Source organism: Arvicola amphibius, chromosome 13 (assembly GCF_903992535.2).
Source record: "Arvicola amphibius chromosome 13, mArvAmp1.2, whole genome shotgun sequence".
NCBI lineage: Eukaryota > Metazoa > Chordata > Mammalia > Rodentia > Cricetidae > Arvicola > Arvicola amphibius.
In genome coordinates, this window is record NC_052059.1 from 53842064 (window position 1) to 53861588 (window position 19525).

The 19525-nt window shown below is 44.0% G+C and overlaps 1 protein-coding gene across 1 annotated transcript in view; it reads right to left on the reverse strand.

The window, feature by feature from the left end:
• The window catches only part of Mtmr6 (myotubularin related protein 6), a 37404-nt gene extending 23250 nt beyond the window's left edge, over positions 1-14154 (reverse strand). Inside the window, exons 1-2 of the mRNA XM_038310568.1 lie at positions 14013-14154; positions 1735-1851 (exon numbers count right to left, since the gene is read on the reverse strand). Coding sequence (XP_038166496.1) covers positions 1735-1851; positions 14013-14036 — 141 coding nt within the window. The 5' untranslated portion in view covers positions 14037-14154. The remainder of the gene's footprint in view (positions 1-1734; positions 1852-14012) is intronic.
• Positions 14155-19525: the final 5371 nt, after the last annotated feature.

Genomic DNA, 19525 nt, shown 5'->3' on the forward strand with positions numbered 1-19525 from the left:
ATTATGCTAAGATTACCAATTATATTAACTGTACATATTAAACCTAAGGCTGACATGCAAGAATAAGCACATATAAGTAATCAAGGAAAGCTTGAAAGAGCCTTAATGAGATAAAGTGTCCATGAAAACTGCACAAATGGCTCACACACAGAGCTCACACTCAGGAACTAGCTCCACTAACATTTGCACAAAGTTGCTCATAACCATCCGACAGTGTCGTCTCCACAGAGAACTAGGGACAAGAACCTGTAAGATATACGACGTAGAGAGAATATTGTATCATTATTAGGATCCCAGCTAGGACCCCAGATCATTTCTGGAGAGCGACAAAGGGGCCTGACGTCACGTGAGTGTAAAAGAAAGCCTATTTGTACAGAGAGAAAGAGGGCCCAGTGTCAGAAAGGCTGTTTCTAGGACCACAGTGCTCCCGCTACAGAGACCCCAGGAGAGACCAAAGGGCTACACTGCTAAGACGGCAGGAGAGAGAGAAGAGAGGGGAGCAGCAGCATCTCTTCGCTGACCCTCAATCTGCAAGCCTCTTATCTTACTCACTGCACTCACGCGTCAATGATGGCCAACTCTACAAGAGAAAACAAGAGCCTGCGTACTCTGAGCTGTACCGCAGGTGTGTGTGGTTCCCTGGGAGGCAGACACGACATCTCATCTCGGTTCTGCTGCTCAGAAAAGGCTAAGAACAGCTGGGATTTACTGAGCTGCTACTTTAACAGATGCTTTGCCTATCTTCTCTTATTTAACGTTTACAAAAGTGTTCCATGATAAGTGACAGATACTATGCCCTTTACAGAGAGGTATCAAGCAGAAACACTCGGTCTGCCATTCCCTTCCCTTCTCTCCTTGCAATAATCTACCTTCACCAAAATACCAAAAATGTCAGGACAGGCAATGGTGGCACACATATTTAGTACCAGCACTTAGGAAGCAGAGACAGGAGGATTTTTGTGAGTTTCAGGCCAGCCTGGTCTACAGAGTGAGTTCCAGGACAAGCTCCAAAGCTATACAAAAAACCCTGTCTCAAAAAACCAAAAGGAAAAAAAAAAAAAGTCAGGAACCTGTATGTATGTATGTGTGTGTATATATACATATACATATATGTATTCTGCAATGTTTAGTTACTGTATTTAATTACTATACTTAAATATTTAACCCTGCAAACATCCTTCTGTAATGTTTAGTTACTTCCCCCTCCTGAGGCTGACCACCAATGTTCAGCTATCAAAGAATTGAAATCCAGCAATCAAAAGCCCCTTTGACCCTAAATAATAAATCTCCTCATTGTAATCTGGCATTAAAATGCTATAGAATATGCTATACAATCCATATGGTTGTTAATGTGCACAAACATTACCTAGACTTTTAAAAAACTAAAGGAAGAAAGAGGCATTTTTTTACATTTTTACAGATGTTAAAAAGTCTAGTATTCTACGTAATTCCATATTACAAATGATATAAATGACCCAGAGAAGGGAGGCAGAGTCACTTGAGAAGAAAAAATTTGATTGATCTATGAGTGGATGCACAGGCCTGTAATCCCAGCTCTCCAGAAGATGACAAACTGCAAATTCAAGGACAGCCTGGGCCATTTAGCAAGACCCTGTCCAAAAACAAAAGCAAAACTAGCAAAAAAAAATTGGTTAAGATAAATAACCAGTGATTAAACAACTGTTAGCCCATTGTTACAGCGACAGTAGACAGTCCTGCTAAGGTCCACCTTACCCAGGTTTCTTTTTGCTGAGTGTCAATAAATAACAGATGTGTGGCCGTAAGATACAGGGTTCCCGTCAGTGACTTGTTGTTGGTACTAAACCGGTCAAGTAACTTCACTTGTTCAACCTAAGAATGAAAAAGATGTTATTTTTCATTTCAAACATAATTATTTTTATTTCTGTTGCTGACCAAAACACTGACCAAAAGCAGCATAGGGGAGAAATAGGTTTATTTGGCTTATAGTTCTAGGTCAAAGTCCACCACTGAGGGAAATCAGGGCAGAAACTTGAAGCAGAAGCCATGGAGAAACGCTGCATTCTGGCTTGCTCACATGCTCCCAGGCTGACTTAGCTGGCTTGCTTACACAGTCCAATACCATCTGCCCAAGGAGTGGTGCTGCCCACAGTGTGCTGGGCCCTTCTACATCAATTAACAATCAAGATTCACAGTTACCAATTTTTATGTAGTGTGACCAGTGTTGGGGTGGGCTTTTGGTGTGGGAGATCCTTCTGTATATGGGTTACTTTTAACGGTTAATGAATAAAAAAATCTGCCTTGGCCTGTGATAGGACAGAATAGAACTAGGAGGGGAAAACTAAACTGAATGCTGGGAGAAAGGAGGTAGAGTCAAGGAGATGTCATGTAGCCACTGCCGGGAACAGACATGCTGGAACCTTGCCAGTAAGCCACAGCCATGTGGCAATACAGAAATGAATAGGAATGGGTAAAATTAAGACGTAAGAGTTAGCCAATAAGAAGCTAGAGCGAATGAGCCTAGCAGAGATTTAATTAATACAGTTTCTATGTGGGTATTTTGGGGCTGAGCAGCCAGGAACAAACAGCGGCCTCCTACAACAGGTTTGGTGATGCAGCTGTCTTGGAGCCATGTATGATGTTGTGAGTAATCCTTCACTTACATTCCTGTAAGTAACTACAATAAACGTCATGGTTCACCAAGTTGGACTTTGGCGGTATCCTGTACTTTGGTCTGTTGTGGGCTCCCTATCTGAGCTGAGTAGAGATGTATGTAGTGTCTCCCCAGGAAGTTTTGTCACACGACACTATCCAATCATATAAAGTTCTAGAAGTATACGACTGGGTAAATTAAACCAAGAAACCACTGTTTGCAAGCTCCAGCTTATGCTCTATATTCTCCCTGCTGCACAGACATGGCTGTTGTGCAGCCAGCTCTGGCTCTTGCTCTCCTACAAGGCTCTCTTCCAATCAGCCCATGACAAGCCCTATCCTAGACTCATCTATGCCTTACCACCAAAAGTAACTCTTACTTAGAAAGTTAATTTGTTACTTATGTCACCTTGTCTCTTTGCTGAGTCCCCTGACACAAACTGTCCTAAGTTGCATTGGCTTCCTATGGTGTCCAGGATGCTGAGAACCACAACATGTTATACAGAAGTATAACAGCATTCATGTCTATTAATACTGGTGTACACACACACACACACACACACACACACACAGAGAGAGAGAGAGAGAGAGAGAGAGAGAGAGAGAGAGAGAGAGAGAGAGAGAACGCTACTACAGGAGTGCAGAGTGGGACTGGGACTAGTCAGGAGACTACAGCTTTAAAATTTAATGTCATCCACTTTATAGGAAAAACACATAAAATAAGTGCCTACCAACAAAGTTTTTAATGTACAGCTCTATCACAGGAGGCTGTGGACTATCCTTGACATTGTGTAGATCTTCAGACCAGAGAGCTCCCCACTATATCATTAATTCTATACTTCCCTGACATGTTACTGTTCTCCCACCAGCTCAAGAACAATATACTCCCATTATGAAATGATTAATCAATTGCCACCACTCAGAAGGCTGATCATCTCACCCTTCTTTACTCTCTATAATTTATTTCCACGGAGAATGAGCACTTATAATACCACTGTTCAAATGAGTCAAAACTTCAATGTAATTAAAAATATTTAATACAAGACTTTATTTGTGTGGTTAAGACAATAAGCTTATTGTGGATACTTCCCACTAGAAACTGAGAGATATGATCTAACATGCAACTCAGGTCTGACAGTGCATTTGACATATAATAAGTGATCATTTTACATAGACTGTCAGGAAAACAGGAAAGCCAGGTGTGGCGGTGCCCTGGAGCGGCTGAGGAAGGAGGATCAGGGGTTTAAGAGCAATGCATGGGGAGGGGGTGCTAAGAAAGTTTTGGGCTCCATGAAGATTTCTCCTAAAGGTCAACATTTCCTTAGTTGTCTAGGCCATTTCTTTCTTAAGTAAAAATATGTGCAGTGATATTTATTTTAATAAATAAAGCTTGTCTGGAGTCCAGAGAGTAAAACAGCCGCACTGATCAGTCTTCCAGACCAGGCGGTGGTGACACATCCCTTTAATCCCAGTAGTCACACGAGTTTGCCAAAGAAACCGGGTGGTAGTGGTGCACACCTTTAATCCCAGCACTAGAGAGGAATATAAAACGGGAGGAGACAGCTCTCAGGCCCAGTCTCATTCTGAGGTTCCTGGAGGCAGGACCGCCATTTCAGATTGAGGTAGAGGTAAGAACCAGTGGCTAGCTGTTTTGCTCTTCTGACCTTCAAGCTGAACCCCAATTTCTGTCTCTGGGCTTTTATTAATCATGCTATCAATATAACTTCATTTTATCACACTGAAAACTGAAACTTTAATTTATATACCTTTAAAGATAAACATTCCTCTCCAACTGTCAAGAGCTGGCTGAAAAGGGACAAAGTCAGCAACCAAGACCAGACCCCAGTGGGCTCTCAGGGTAGGCTCTCTCTTACCTCACTTCCTTTCACAAGAGCGGTAGTGAACACGCATGGAGCTAAAAAGTATCAACACCACTGAGAACATCAGTGACTGGAGTACTTCAAAGAGCTCCTCAGAGAAAATAAAACAGGGTTTTAAAGGGTGTGGCTATGAGCAAACAGGAAGTCTGCTTAAAAAGGAAGCCCATGTGAAGCTAAAGACAGAAATGCTTCTCTAACTCCAGCCTTAAACTGTCATTTTTTTTTTTTTCATATTCGGTGCAATTTCTTGCAAAGCTTGTCTGTAAGGGAGACAATCCCAGAGTTTACACTCCAGTTTAACTACTGGTCCCTTGCAGCTCTGCATTCCCAGTACAGACTAATACATCCTAGCTGTGCTGGTCTCCTGCTGTGCTGGCCTCCTGCAGTGCTGGAGACAGGGAAGTGCTGCACGTGTCTCTATGGAAACTGGTGCACATCAACAGCCAGTCTCAAATTGAGGGAAGAAGAAAGACAGGAAGCATCTTATTCACCCAGATGAAGATTACACCTACTATTCACTATTACTTTTGCTCGCAGGCTCATTCTCCTTTATGGAGGGTACGGGAATAGTTTTGCTACGTAGCCAAGGTTACGTTGGACCTTTCCATTCTTCTTGATGCAGACTCCTGAGACCTGGGATTGAGGCATTACAGGCGCGCCTTGCCTTGAGCAGCTAAGGATCCATTCCCCATATGAATCTTGTCCATTACCATTATATTACAATATACTATCACTATATCATTATATATCCCCAAACTCTGACTGAACTCTCCAAGTTCTTACTATTTGCTATACATGTAAAAATATTTTCTCGCCGGGCAGTGATGGCACACACCTTTAATCCCAGCACTCAGGAGCAGACACGGGCAGATCTCTGTGAGTTCGAGGCCAGCCTGGTCTACAGAGTAAGTCCCAAGACAGCTACAGAGAAACCCTGTCTCAAAAAATCAAAACAAAACAAAAAAGAATATTTATTTCCTGACATAGTAGTATGATAAATTCTTGCCATCCATTATTTTCATCTTCACAAGCCCAGTGGGGACTTACTACGGACACACAACTAGCAGCAGCTAGCTGCTAACCAGGACAGATGTTCCACCTTGTGTGGGTTCACTCCTGAATTACAACACTTGGCCTGGCATTATGTTGTCTGCACTTGAGCATCTTAGGAGTCACGAATGGCTGGTTCCCCTCCCTCCCCTCACAAACACAACCCAAATTCTGCATTTCACACGTGACTCATGTCATGCCATCCTCATCAAGTTGCCAGCACTGGAAATCACCCTGCTGACTTCCTGACTCACCCATCACCCACTCAAGCACTGCTCCTCCCATATGAGAGTACAGACAGAGCTAAGATGACCGCCTGCTCCAGTGCCCGTCTCTCCCACTAAAACTGGAACGTATCTCAGGGCAACCACTGCCTCCTTTTTCCTTCTGAGTCCCCCCAGATGGCTAGAATAGCTGTTGATACAACGAAAGTTTACTGACCTAGATGACTGCCACTGAGAACTTACTTCTCACAAGGGAAAACCAAATGGAAGATGTAACACAACACCTGACGATGGAAGTCACAAAAGAATCCCATACCTGTTCAGAATGATGAATAACAGGGTTTTTTATTTAAGGGGAAAACTTATAGATCACTGTCTTAGACAACAGTCCTCTGTACCAACAGGAGCCGAGTCTAGCAGCCAGAAGCAGGAGCCCGAAGCAAGAGAGGGGGCACATGCTTTACAACTGCTTTTAGAGTATCAGAAACCACGCCCAAGTGGGCTGGTATCTTAAAGGCTATTGGCTCAAGGAGAAGAATGTACTCCCACACCACCTCCACCTTTTGTTTAAATAAGAGAATTCCAAACCCAATACAAAACTATATACACTAGGAACAGATATCAAGTATAATTAGGATTACAACCAGCATAAACAATATTAAGCAAGGAGCAAAAGTTAAATGTTTTAATAAACATTCTATCCTAAGGAGTCTAAGTCTTGTATAGGAAATGGCTTGGCTACATCATAAGAGGGTGGTAATTATGACTATCTTATCTTCAACCCCACTGAAGGCCTGAGAAGGGAGATAATATTACTTGAGCAGGCAGGAAGTACAACCAAGCAGCTTCCAAAGCAAGCAATATATGACGGAGACAATAGCTACCTGAGCAATCACCCAAACTCTCATTTGCAACTGGCATGGACATAGCGCAAATATGATAGCAATAATCTGGAAAATGCCCTAGCAAAGATAGTCATTGTACAAGACAGCCACAGCAGCTGTCTGGCTGATGGCAATTCCGGAGTAGCCACTACAGCCACAGTGATCCCAAAGTCTCTCTCAGCTGGGGCAGCTCCACCAGGACGGGCACCACTGGGCTGGGGCAACACGCCTCCCACCACTGCTGGGGGCGCTGAAGAGATTGCTCAGTGGTTAAGAGCACTGACTGCTCTTCCAGAGGTCCTGAGTTCAATTCCCAGCAACCATATGGTGGCTCACAACCATCCATAATGAAATCCGGTGCCCTCTTCTGGCCTGCAGGCAGACATGCAGGCAGAACACTGTATACATAATAAATAATTCCTTAAACATAGACACAGTTAGGGTTAGGGTTAGGGTCAGGGTCAGGGTAAAAAAAAAGAAAAAAAAATAATAATAATAAAAAAACATAGACACAGACATATGTCCCTGAACATGTACATAAATACACAGTATTAAAGAAAGGGTACTTAATGGGTCTCTCAGTAAAAATCTATTGGCTATTAACTCAAGGCTAACCCATCTGGTCTCATTCCCTCACCTGGAACACAAAAGCAACTATTACTAAAGTAGGAACAGGTTATATAGTGAATGCCAAGTATTATACCCTGGGTGTCCTACAAATAGAGGCAATAAAATAAATGAAACAAACCTTTGCAAAATTACAACAGTTATCTGGTAAGGCAGCCTGTGGCCTGCACATCCTTGTTTACCTATCTAAGCTCAAAAAGAGGGAGGAAAAGTGTATGTGGTGTTTAAGGAGCAAATTCAGGGGCCGCAAGTAAAGATGCTTGCATCTCTCCAGGCATGCCCAGCTGAAGCCAATTCCTAGGCCCACACATGGGGGAAGGAGTGAACTGGCACACGTTGTTCTTCGACCTTCACACACGTGCCATGGCAAATGTGTACCACAGCACATATTCCTCATCCTACCCACCCCGCACACCAAATAATTTCTTTTTAAAAAGCAAATTTAGTACTTAATTAATTAAGCTGTAATGTGGAACAAACAGAATTGTTGATGGAGGAGCCACAATAGCGTTTTATCTGACGGAGGAACACAAACAGGCTTTTTTAAGTGCCCCAGTGTCAACAGGGAGGGGAAACGCTGGGCTGGGCGGGGTAACCATCAGAGACTAAGGAACTGCAGGTGTGGATGAGGGCGACAATCGGGCCTGAAATAAGCAGAGCAGAGAGGTCTAATGATTCTGGTCTAACAGCAAAACTGATGTCAGGAAGGAGAAACTGAAGAATCCTGTTTATTCATTAGTGTGGCCTTTAAGCTTGTCAGAATGGGCACCGAGAAGGGAAAGTGAGTCAGTCTTGAGCACGGTTGATGATGGAGAGTTAATCACTACCTTATTAAGTGCCAGGTTACGTTCAGACCAGGAACAACGGTGAAAATAATGACATATAACCAGCAGGTTCTACAGCATCTCGGCATACGGATGTTACAAAAATGGACACATTACTCTCAAGTTAAGCCAAAACATTTACTTTCTGCTTAAAGTTATGGAGAATATAAGAGTGGTTTGTGGGAAACACTCATCATTCTGTCCTTTGCTGCAAATCGGCCTCCAAAAGACAGAAGTGCACCATTTTCTCTGCTATAATCATCAGCATACAAATGACAAGCCAGACTAGAGCCCAGCTGCTCCTTTCCATTTCCCCACCCTGGGAGGAAGTACCCAGCTTTTCTTGCGGGTGCCTGAAGGTACCTGTTTTGGAAGCAACTACAACTATATTAGGTCACTACCACTGAAGCATCATAAAAACAGCATCAGAGGGGGCTGGAGAGATGGTTCTGTGGTTAAGAGCATTGCCTGCTCTTCCAAAGGTCCCGAGTTCTTTTCCCGACAACCACATGGTGGCTCACAACCATCTGTAATGAGGTCTGGTGCCCTCTTCTGGCCTGCAGACATACAGACAGAATATTGTATACATTGTAAATAAATATTTAAAAAAAAAAACAGCATCAGGCCTCTTAGAAAGCAAAAATCAAGTGGGGGAAAGATAATGGCAAAAGAATGAAAAAATAATGGGGCAAGGAGAAAGAAACTGGAAGGTGTGGCCACTTTGTCCAGGGGTGATAAGTGCCAGCCCACGTCACTTAACTGAACTGTTGCCAACTACAGGCTAAGGGCCTAGAGGAGAAATTCAAACTTCAGCTGATTAAAACACAGGCCATCACAAACAGAAAATTATAGTATAAGAAGTTCAGACCCTGTTCTTCCTTCTCTGTGACGGGAAGGGACCAAGGGCCTCCTTCGACCAAACTTCTGCGACCAAGGACTGTGGCTACCCTAGCTATGCTACACTGTGGGCGGTGGCTCTGGCGCACAGACCACAGTTAGCTACTGGGAGGACTCGGCTCCCTCCCTCCAGCCAGATGGCTCCTAAGACATTCAGACTGCTCCACAGACATCTTATGCAGAACTAGCTGTAGAAAAGGAAGAGGACATTACGCTGGTGTGTACGCAGCAGACACTAAGTGAGGTACCGCCTCTTCGATCCTGTGTCCTCAGTTGCTGGGACTGGCAGCGTAAATTACCAGTAAAGCAATTACGGACTTCATAAGACAGGAAAGAGCAGTCTCGGATCCTAAGTCCCGTGGGGACTTGTCAGTTCTATTTTACTTTGCTCTTCTGCAGTGCTGAGCACAGAACTTCCTATCTCTGAGAGAAAGCAGAGGTTTATAGAGGTGGCTCCATGGGTAAAGTCACTTGCTGCCAAGCCTGATGACCTGAGTTCAATCCTCAGGACTCATGGTTGAAGAGAAGGGTAGAAGAGACACCTCCTGAAAGTTGTCCTTTGACTTCTATACATACACTGCAGCGCACATGTCTCTGTCTCTGTCTCCCCCCGCTCCCTCCCCACAACTTTAAAAAGTTAAAAAGGTTTTGCAGTAGCTTGCCCTCCCCCAATGTTAATACTCTATAGAAACCCCTTTACCTACCCCGCTCTGGCTTCCTCACTAGTTCTTACCTACAAGGCCAGCGAAGGGGAAGGTTGTTGTCTCTGTTGTCCGCCCCCCACTCCCTCCCTTCCGATTTGTGTTGTCCATCCCACAGTGCCCTGGTAACCTCCAGAGTCCCTGCTGGCTTCGTTTGCTCTCCCATCAACTCTATTGTTGTCTCTCCTGGTTCAATATACCATTTTCTCAGAGCAGCTTTCGTCTGTGCAGTTCGCTGCCGTCCGCCTGGTCTCCTAGTGTGGAGGACAGTGCCTGGCCGGAGCAGACGGCAGAGGGCACAGTGGGCACAGAGAAGGGAGTTAGGGCAAGGACGGAGCTCTCCGGCCATCTCATGCACAGCTCTTCCACCTCAGCGCCCTGACTGGCATGCACCTGTCTGCGGGTCCCTGGGCCCTAACACTCCTCTTTTCTACAGTCTCAAAGCGCTCTCTTAAACAGACTCTCAATGATTACCTAGACATCCACACCTGCTTCTCTCCCTCAACCTCTCCCCTTGCTCAACAACCTCCAGACTAACTGGTTCGAGCCCCACGTGGGCACCATTTTATAAACAGACTGCTCTTTTGTTGCCAACCATCCAGACCCGAATAATCACACAAAAACTATATTAATTACAACACTGTTTAGCCTGTTACCTCAGGCTTCTTACTAACTAACTCTTACATCTTAAATTAACCCATTTCTCTTTACCTGTATGTATCGGCATGAGGCTGTGGCTTATTGGTAAGGGTCCAGCGTCTGTCTCCTTCAGCAGCTACATGGTGTCTCCCTGACTCCACCGACTCTTTCTCTATATCTCTGTTCAGATTTTCTGCCTGGCCTTGCTCTGCTAAGCCATTGGCCAAAACAGCTTTATTCATCAACCAATAAAAGCAACACATATACAGGACATTGCACATTAGTTTGAATTTCCAGCACCCACTTAAAAAGTTGCTCGGCCACATGTGCCTGTGGCCCCAGCCTTGGGGGAGCCAGACAGGAGACCTAAGGAGCCTGGCCAGCCTGTCTGAAAAGCTGAGCTTCTGGTCCAGTGAGAGACACCGTTTCAAAGCAAATGTGACGAAAATAGAGCGACATACTTAACACTGAATTTTGGAGCTAGTAAATTATTTAATTAATACTCAGCTAAAAAACTAATCTCTAATAGCAGACCACAAAGCAAATCATAACTCTAAATGATGAAAAAACAAGAATATAAAACTATTACTTATTATAAATTTAAAAAGGAAATCCTTTCAGCCATTATTTCCTAAGCAAATACTAATTTAACAATTTTATTAAAACTATTCATTCTGGGAAAAGCATACCTAGCTTCTGAAATGAGACATCAATTTAAACTCTGACCGCCGTACTGTATGTAGCTAACCCGGCAGGTCATCCAAACTCATCAATGTCTTCCTTCTCTACAAATGGAGACTCTAAAACCACTGCCAGGGTCCATTCTTAAATCAGTGACTGTTCTAATTCCATTTCTGTCACTGTGATAAAAAATACTCTGACATAAAGCAAGGGTTGATTTGGCTTAAAATTCCAGGTCACAGCCACCATTGTCGGGAAGTCACAGCAGCAGGGGCTTGAGAGTCAAGAGCAGAGAGAAAATGAATGCACGAAAGCTGTCCCCTTACTTTCTCTACTTTATACATTCAGAACCCAGACCACAAAATGCTGCCACCCACATCAGGATGGACCTCTTACCCCAACCCAATTAAGAAAAAAAAACCAATTAGGAAAAAACAAAATCCCTCACAGGTATGTTCTCAAGCCAACATGATCCAGGCAGTCCCTCATCGGGGCATGCATGTTTTCAGGCCAACGTGACCCAGGCAGTCCCTCATTGGACATCCCTCCCCAAGTGATTCTATACTGTGGCATGTTGATAATTAAAAGGAACCACCATAGTCATAATATCTAATGAATTCATATATTTGTGAAATGTGAACATTGGGAAATTATGACAATATTACATAACTGTGTCCACTGATGTAATTGCCGATAAAAGGTAACTATAATTTTTCAGAAAACAGCTGTTAAACAACATAAAACATCACTAAACAGTCAAACAGCATTATAGCCAATTAAAAATGTTTATTACATTTACTTGGGGTGGGGCAGGGTGGGCAAGCACAGGCCATGTGTGGAGGTCAAAGGGCCACTTTCAGACATCAGTTCTCTCCTTCAGCCATGTGGTTCTGGAGAACCAGTTCAGGCGGTCAGGTTTGGCGGCAGCCGCCTTTTCCCACTGAGCCATCTTGACGGCTCTACAAACAATTTCAGACCATGCTAACTAATCTACGCAGCAGAGTTGAAAACAGCAATCTATTTCCGGCTTTGAAATACAAATTTTTTGCAGCAAATTAAATATGTCTAGATTAAAACTACACATAACAAAAACAAAAACGTTGGCTATGTTCAAAGCGATCGTGTAGGATTATGCTCTTTTTTACAAACAAGGACTTACGGTAATGGTACAGTCTATATGATATATATATACAGTATCAGGCTACATGGCGAGGTTCATGTTGATCTTGCTGTGGTCTGCCTAGTGTCAGTCAAGTGTGTACACACTAGTACCTAGCAAACCTCTGTTCCACTGTAGTCCACATATACACACTTAAGATTATTCCAGAGAAGTGATTGGCTGCCACAACAATCACACGGAGCTCCCCTGAGAAGCAACTTCGGTAGGAAACCAGCTGAAAAGCTCTTAGCCTTTAAAAAGTCCTTAAAGGACCCTTATCCAAACACCAGCAAAAACAGCCTACCTAACGCCAGCATTGGCCAGCCATGAAAAGTCAGGCTTAATCAAGAACAGTCTTCAAGATCGTAAAAGCTCCAGTTACATACACACACCCCAAAGCCAGAGATATTTCTCAACCATAAACTGAAGGAGGGAATTTCTTAAATAATAAAGCAAATCAAAAAAAAAAAACTAAAAAAAAAAATAAAGCAAATCATCGAGATTTTTCCACCAGTGTTCACTCTCGCCATTCACTTAGGGATAGGGCGTGTTCTGCTCAGTGGATTCAGTGTGCTTTCACTGCGTGTGTGTGTGTGTGTGTGTGTGTGTGTGTGTGTGTGTGTGTGATTCATAGCAGCAAGCAAATGAGAGCTACAATGAGGTTCAAAGAGTAGAAGGCAGTTTCTGAGCCAACAGCTGCTAGAGCCCTGTGACCTGGACAAAAACTGGTTCTCATGTCCACTGATCCCTTCCCTACCTTAGTGCCTTCTACTGGGTATCCAATCACCCTCCCGTTTCAAATTTTAAATATCAGCAACTTAAACTCCCCAATTATTTTATTTTCCTTCTCTTTAAAAAAAAAAAGTCTTGGAAAGGAGTTGAATTTTCAGCATTTCCAATTTTACTACAAACAGGTTAGGCAAACTCCAAAATAAGTGCTAACAACAGTCCGTGTTATGTTATCCATAACATAAAGAGCTGTGAAATGTTTTGCAGAACAGTGAAGATAATTCAGCTTGTTCCCAAATGACCTGTAACTTTAAGACCTTTAGGACAGGTAGCCAGTGACTGGTATGGCTTTCGCAAAGCCAGGAGAGTTAATTTTCCTATCTTAAAATGATATTCAAACCTATTGATCTCCGTTTCTGCTTTGGTCTCTTATGAAGCTGGAATTTGGCTAACACACTGTTGGTAACAGTCCGGTGTCATTTCAGTTTTTAAACTTAAAAAAAATCATTAAAAAAATTCGTTCACTCTCTAAATTCCTTTCTCACAGAAAAATGAAGCACGAACTTGACAAGCTCGGTTATGGGGAAATTCCATGGACCTTTTACAATATGACACAGCCTTTCCCCTTCTGCATAACTGCTGTCAAGCCGGCTCCCAACACTTAGGGCGATGCCTAAAGTTGGAAGCACAGAAGTACCAGATCTAAGTGGCTGGCGGACTGGAAAAGTGAGCGGGCTCGGATGCTCTAACATTAGCACCCCGAATATGCGGGCGAGGCACGTAAGCTAGAGTATGGCCAGTTCACCCCGCACATGACGCAGGAGCCACCCGGCCGGGGTCGAACCAGCCGGCGATCGGCCGAAACCCCAAAGTAAAAAGCAGCCCCAATCTTGCCCAAGAGAGTGGAGCTCGCTGGGCTGCCACCGTCCGTCGACTCCCCAAGCACCTCTGCCAAGGCGCCTGCGCCGTTCTCACGGCCTCCGCACCCCCAAACTGCCGGCCCGCAGCTGAGGCCCCGTACCCCTAAACTGCCCGCCCGTCTCCGCCGGATGGACCCCGGCGGCAGCGAGGATCTCCGCCGGCTACCTTGGTCGTCCGGATGTGCTCCATCACGGGGCGACGCCCGCAGGCAGCTGGCTTCAGGAGCGCACCATCGGGAGAGAAACGGGGCGGTGACAGCCACCGGCAGGAACTCCCTCAACCCGCCAGCGTCAGCCAGCCCGGCGGCGGCGACCACTGCGCAGGCGTCGTCTGCGAGCGCTGTCGCCTAGAAACACTTCCGCAAACCCCAACCACCGAGGGGATCCTAGCTGCGAGCAGAGCGTCTCCAACTGAGATGGGTGCTGACCGGGTCGCACCCATGGCAGATTATGCAGCGCCCTCGCTGGTGGAGGACTGACATTGCCAAGGCCGACCCCCATTCAGCCAAACACCAACAAAGCTGGGTCCCTAAGGGGCTAGAAGACATTTCTAGGTTTGAAGATCAGTCCGAAAGGAATTGGCCAGTGAGGGAGAGACTGGATGTTTCTGAACTCCATTACCATGCCAGTTTAAATAACATTTAGAAACCCACGGGGCACCGGGCTAGTGTAATGAACTATTAAAATCTATCATGGTTATTAATATTAAATCTGACTACATTTTATTTGATCTTTGTTGCCAAGTGTTAGGATATAACGCTTAGTGGTTTGTAGATACGTCTGTGCTTTGACTTAAGATACTATATGAATGCCTTTTTTTATTTGAAAGACTTTTTTTTTTCAGGGCTGGAGAGATGGTTTATCAGTTAAGTTTGTATTGAAAACTTTCCTGATGTTTGTTTTCCCGTAAATAAGCAAAGGTAGCTGGGGATAAACAGTTTAACTTCCTAATAGTTGTAGACCCTTGCTCCTCTGGCTGCCTTCTGCTAAAGATTCTTCAATTAAACCAACGCTTTTAAAACTGTGCCAAAGCAACACAGAGAAACCCTGTCTCGAAAAACAAAAACAAAAACAAAAATTGTGCATGGGTTGGGGGTAGCTGACCAAAACTTAATTAAAAACCAAATATGCGGTCAATCCAAAGGATACAGCCTGTTTCTGGTTTTACTTTTCTTTGTGGACTTCGTTCATGCCAGTAACGACTGGTGCAGTGCCTCTGCTCAGATTTCATCTCTATATGTTATGAATTGTTTTCACCGTTTGTATAAAATGTTCTGCTCTTACAGAAACAGTGATTTAACTACAGAAAGCAAAACTTTTCATATTTTCCTGTTATCATTCTTTAGCACGTATCAAATTAGTGTGTCTTTGGTTTGAGCTGTATTAGAAAAACATACCTTTCTCTCTTTTAGTCATTAATAAGTAGTTACAACAAATGTATCCAAAAGAATTGTTTTAAGAAACAATTTATGGTCCCCTGTGTTGGGGCATGCCTTTAGTCCCAGCTCCAAAGGCAGAGGCAGGTGGTTCTCTTTAAGTCTCAGGCCACCCGGACCCACACAGTAAGACCGTAAAGAACAAACAAAACTATGATCAGCAAATGTCTGATTTGTACACCTATTTTAACATGCATATATAACCAAGGACAACAATTTTTCTGCTACAAAGGGGTCATAAGAGGAATGTTTTAAAAAAAGATTTTTTAAACAGGCTACCCTTAAACCAGAATCAATACATTTTTTTTCGGTTTTGGTTTGTGTTCATGTTCTCCTTAAGTGATACTTTTAATAATTTGGGATCTTTCACAAAAACTTTCTTTTAAAGGGAGATGCCATTAAGTTAATGTTTGGCAGAAATGAAATGATTCTCAGTAAAATTCTGGCCACATAACCAGACCTGATTTAGAGGTGGGAGCCAAATTAACATGAGCTGTCTTTAGCCCCCTAAATAATTGTACTGCCTGCCTGTACTACGTGACAGTATGGTACTACTCCTGTATTGCAGCGCCTGCACTACAGGACCATTCCCCAGCCTCGGGCAAGGGCCTGGAGATTTAAACACACAAAGACACACAGACGGAGACACAGGCCATCCTTGAAACAGGAATGCCCCTTTATTGTATACCAGAGCCGCTTATATAGGGATCCTTAACTGATAGCCACTCCCCAGCCAAACCCACCAGAAACCACTCTCCTGCCATCAGGAACTTCTGAGGGTCTCATGCTCAGAGGAGCTGCAGGCTGTCTCAGAGCAGAGGAAAACAAATTTTGTATAAGAAATTCAGGATCTGGGGGTTCACTGCTCCCAACAAATAATTAATCAACTGATTGCCCATTTTTGTGTGTGACCTGACACACTTATATCGGATGCATTTATCCTTTTAGAATGTACAAACAAGAACCCTAGCTTCCACCAACCCAGGCCGATACTGTCATCAGAGAGCACCTGACACCAAAGCACAGCCCAGTCTGCCTGGCTGTATCTTCCCCTTCGGATGTTTCCACCAATGAAACTGCAAAATGGCTTGATTTATAATGTTCTTTCTACTATAGTATTTGGGGTAACCTGGGTCTGTGTTCCTTGGGCACACTCACTCATATCTGGCTCTAGAATAAACTCTTCATTTATATTCAACCATATTATATTTCCAACTCCTGCCCATCGACTTATATTCATCATATACTATGATCTGTGACAAAAAATGTAAATTTCTCATTTAAAAATATTGTTCTTCCCCCAAAAAAAAAAAAAACATAATAAAAGCCGGGCAATGGTGGCGCACGCCTTTAATCCCAGCACTCGGGAGGCAGAGGCAGGCAGATCTCTGTGAGTTCGAGACCAGCCTGGTCTACAAGAGCTAGTTCCAGGACAGGCTCTAAAGCCACAGAGAAACCCTGTCTCGAAAAACCAAAAAAAAAAAATATTGTTCTTCCCACTTTTTTGTTTTGGTTTTTTGAGATAGGGTTTCTCTGTGTGCAGCCCTGGCTGTCCTGGAACTCACTCTGTAGACCAGGCTAGCAGCAAACTCACAGAGATCCACCTGCTCCCAAGTGCTGGGACTAAAGGCATATGCCACCATTACCCAGCTGTTCTTATCTTTAACATCAAGTTGACTGAATTCCTGTTATTTATTAGTAATATTCTGACAACCTTCTTTTTTATGATTTTGTGTTTATGTATATGTGTTTGTCTGTGTGAGTAGACACAACAGGTATGAAGGTGTCAGAGAGGATCAGAAGAGGGTGTTGGGTCCCTGGAACTGGAGCTGCAGGAGGCTGTGAGCCTTTGACTTGTATGGGAAGCTGGTCATCTGGAAGAGCAGAGCAGCACATGCTCCTAACTGATAAGCTATCCGTTATCAGTTATCTCCTGCCCTACCAAAATGTCTCTCAAATTTAAAAAAAGGCCCTTATGTAGCATCTTAAATCAATGTTCAGCCTTATCTAAAAGCCTGTCAGTGTTGCATCCTGCTACTTGGCAGCAAAGACCCCATAAAATGCACTCAGAGCCTAATACCACTATACAATCAAAGGCTGTTATAGAACGCTGGCCTCTGAGCACAACAGTTATAGCCATCCTAATCAGGGCGGTTGTGATACATGCAAGGGACCCTCTGGTAGGAAAAGGGGGTGGAGAGTGGTTAGACCCTCAGCTCAGAGTCCAGCCACTTCTTTCTGGGCTTCATCTCAGTTGTATGTGATTCCGGCCCCACTTCTGGTCTTGGTGGTGCCAGAGCATACTGGAAAGGGGGTATCAGCACTGCAGCATACTGGAAAGGGGGTATCAGCACTGCAGCATACTGGAAAGGGGGTATCAGCACTGCAGCATACTAGAAAGGGGGTATCAGCACTGCAGCATACTGGAAAGGGGGTATCAGCACTGCAGCTTTTTGGGGATCCTCCACATTACATTCACATCGCTCAACCTCCACCCAGGCTCCTGTAAGTGTAGCTTTGATCTAATTATTCTTAATTAAAAAAAAAAACGGGTGTTAGATATGGGGGTAAGACCCTGAACGATCAGAGAACGGTGGAGAAGCCATCAGTGACCTATCTATTCCATTCCTCCGTCCTTTCTCAGCCCTGCATTACTACTTCCTGTCTCCTATTTGTCCTCAGTCCTCCAAAATCTCTATGGTTAATTTTGGTCGGCTAGTGGTTAACTCCATCCTTTGATTCAAAGCCAATTTTATTGTCAGAATGCAATCAAAATATCACACAACGTGTAAGTACGTCCAAAAAAACCCACTGGTGCCCCACACTCTACTTGGGTGGAACTGTAACCTTTGTCGTTGGTGCTTTCTCTGAGGTGAGAGGATATCATTCATAACCTCTCCCCCCCACCCCCGAGCCGTTAACACTGCCATTTTCTATGCAGACTTTTTAAAATCCCTTTTAAAAAGTCACTAGCACATCATTGGGCAAATGTCCAGATGCTGAATTCAGCATTATCTTTTCTTCTCCTTTCCCGTTCTTCATTTCACCATCGTCATCGTCATCTCCCTTTAAAATGCATTGATCGCTATGTGGACATTTAAAGCACAGTAAGTCAACACTGCTGAGGGCGGCATCCTCAGAGCTTAAGAGCTAACATCTTCATCAGGGCCGCTGCGATGCTTGCATGCTCAGGCCTGTTGACAAGCCCCCAACGGAGGAAGGAGCGAGGAGGGTCATGGGTCCATGAGATCCAGCCAGTCCCTCCAGTACCGTCTATTGTCATTGGTTGTATGTTTCTGCCCTGATCGCACATGGTCTCATGTCTCCAGACATGCTGGAATATGTAGTGTGTGAAGGTTCACTGACAGAGAGACTTTATCTGTGCATCTGGGGAAGTAAGAGGCAAGAGCTGCTGGGAACGTGAGAAGCAGCATTGGGGTCGCCTATGCTCTGTAAGTAATTCACTCACTGGTTTGTCAGGTTAGACTTTGGTGGAATCACACTCGGGTTTGTTGGTCGTGTCCTGTAAGGAAGAGGCAGACATTTGTTTATGTCTCCCCAGAGAAAGAGTTCCTCAAACAGTTAAAAATAAATTAAATGGGGCCGGAAAGGTAGCTTGGAAATTAAGAGAACTGGTTGCAATTCCAAAGGACCCTGGTTCAATTCCTAGCACCCACATGACAGCTCATAACCATCTCTAGCTCCAGTTCCTAGGGATCTAATGTCCTCTTCTGACCCTCACAGGCATGTGGGGTACACACATACATGCGGGCAAAACACCCACATACATAAATATATAACAATTTTTTGTTGTTGTTTTTTGAGTCAGGGTTTCTCTGTGGCTTTGGAGCCTGTCCTGGAACTAGCTCTTGTAGACCAGGCCGGCCTCGAACTCACAGAGATCCACCTGCCTCTGCCTCCCAAGTGCTAAGATTAAAGGCGTGCTCCACCACTGCCTGGCTGTCTAACAAATTTTAAAAATTAAAACCTAATTTATATAGCTGAAATTTACGTATAAAGTGGGTAGAAAAACTTACCCAGCAGAACATAGCAGCAAACATTGTCAAAGAGCATTTATGGCCCTGAGAAATAACAGAAAATCCATGAAGTCAGATTGCGTCCTCAAGATTTATTCTATGCTCCATTTTGCCATGCTTCCTTTAATTAAATCTATTAGTTAATATGGACAGTTCCACAGGTTAAGGACTGATGTTTAGTAAAATGCCCTTTGCCTAACTGCTAA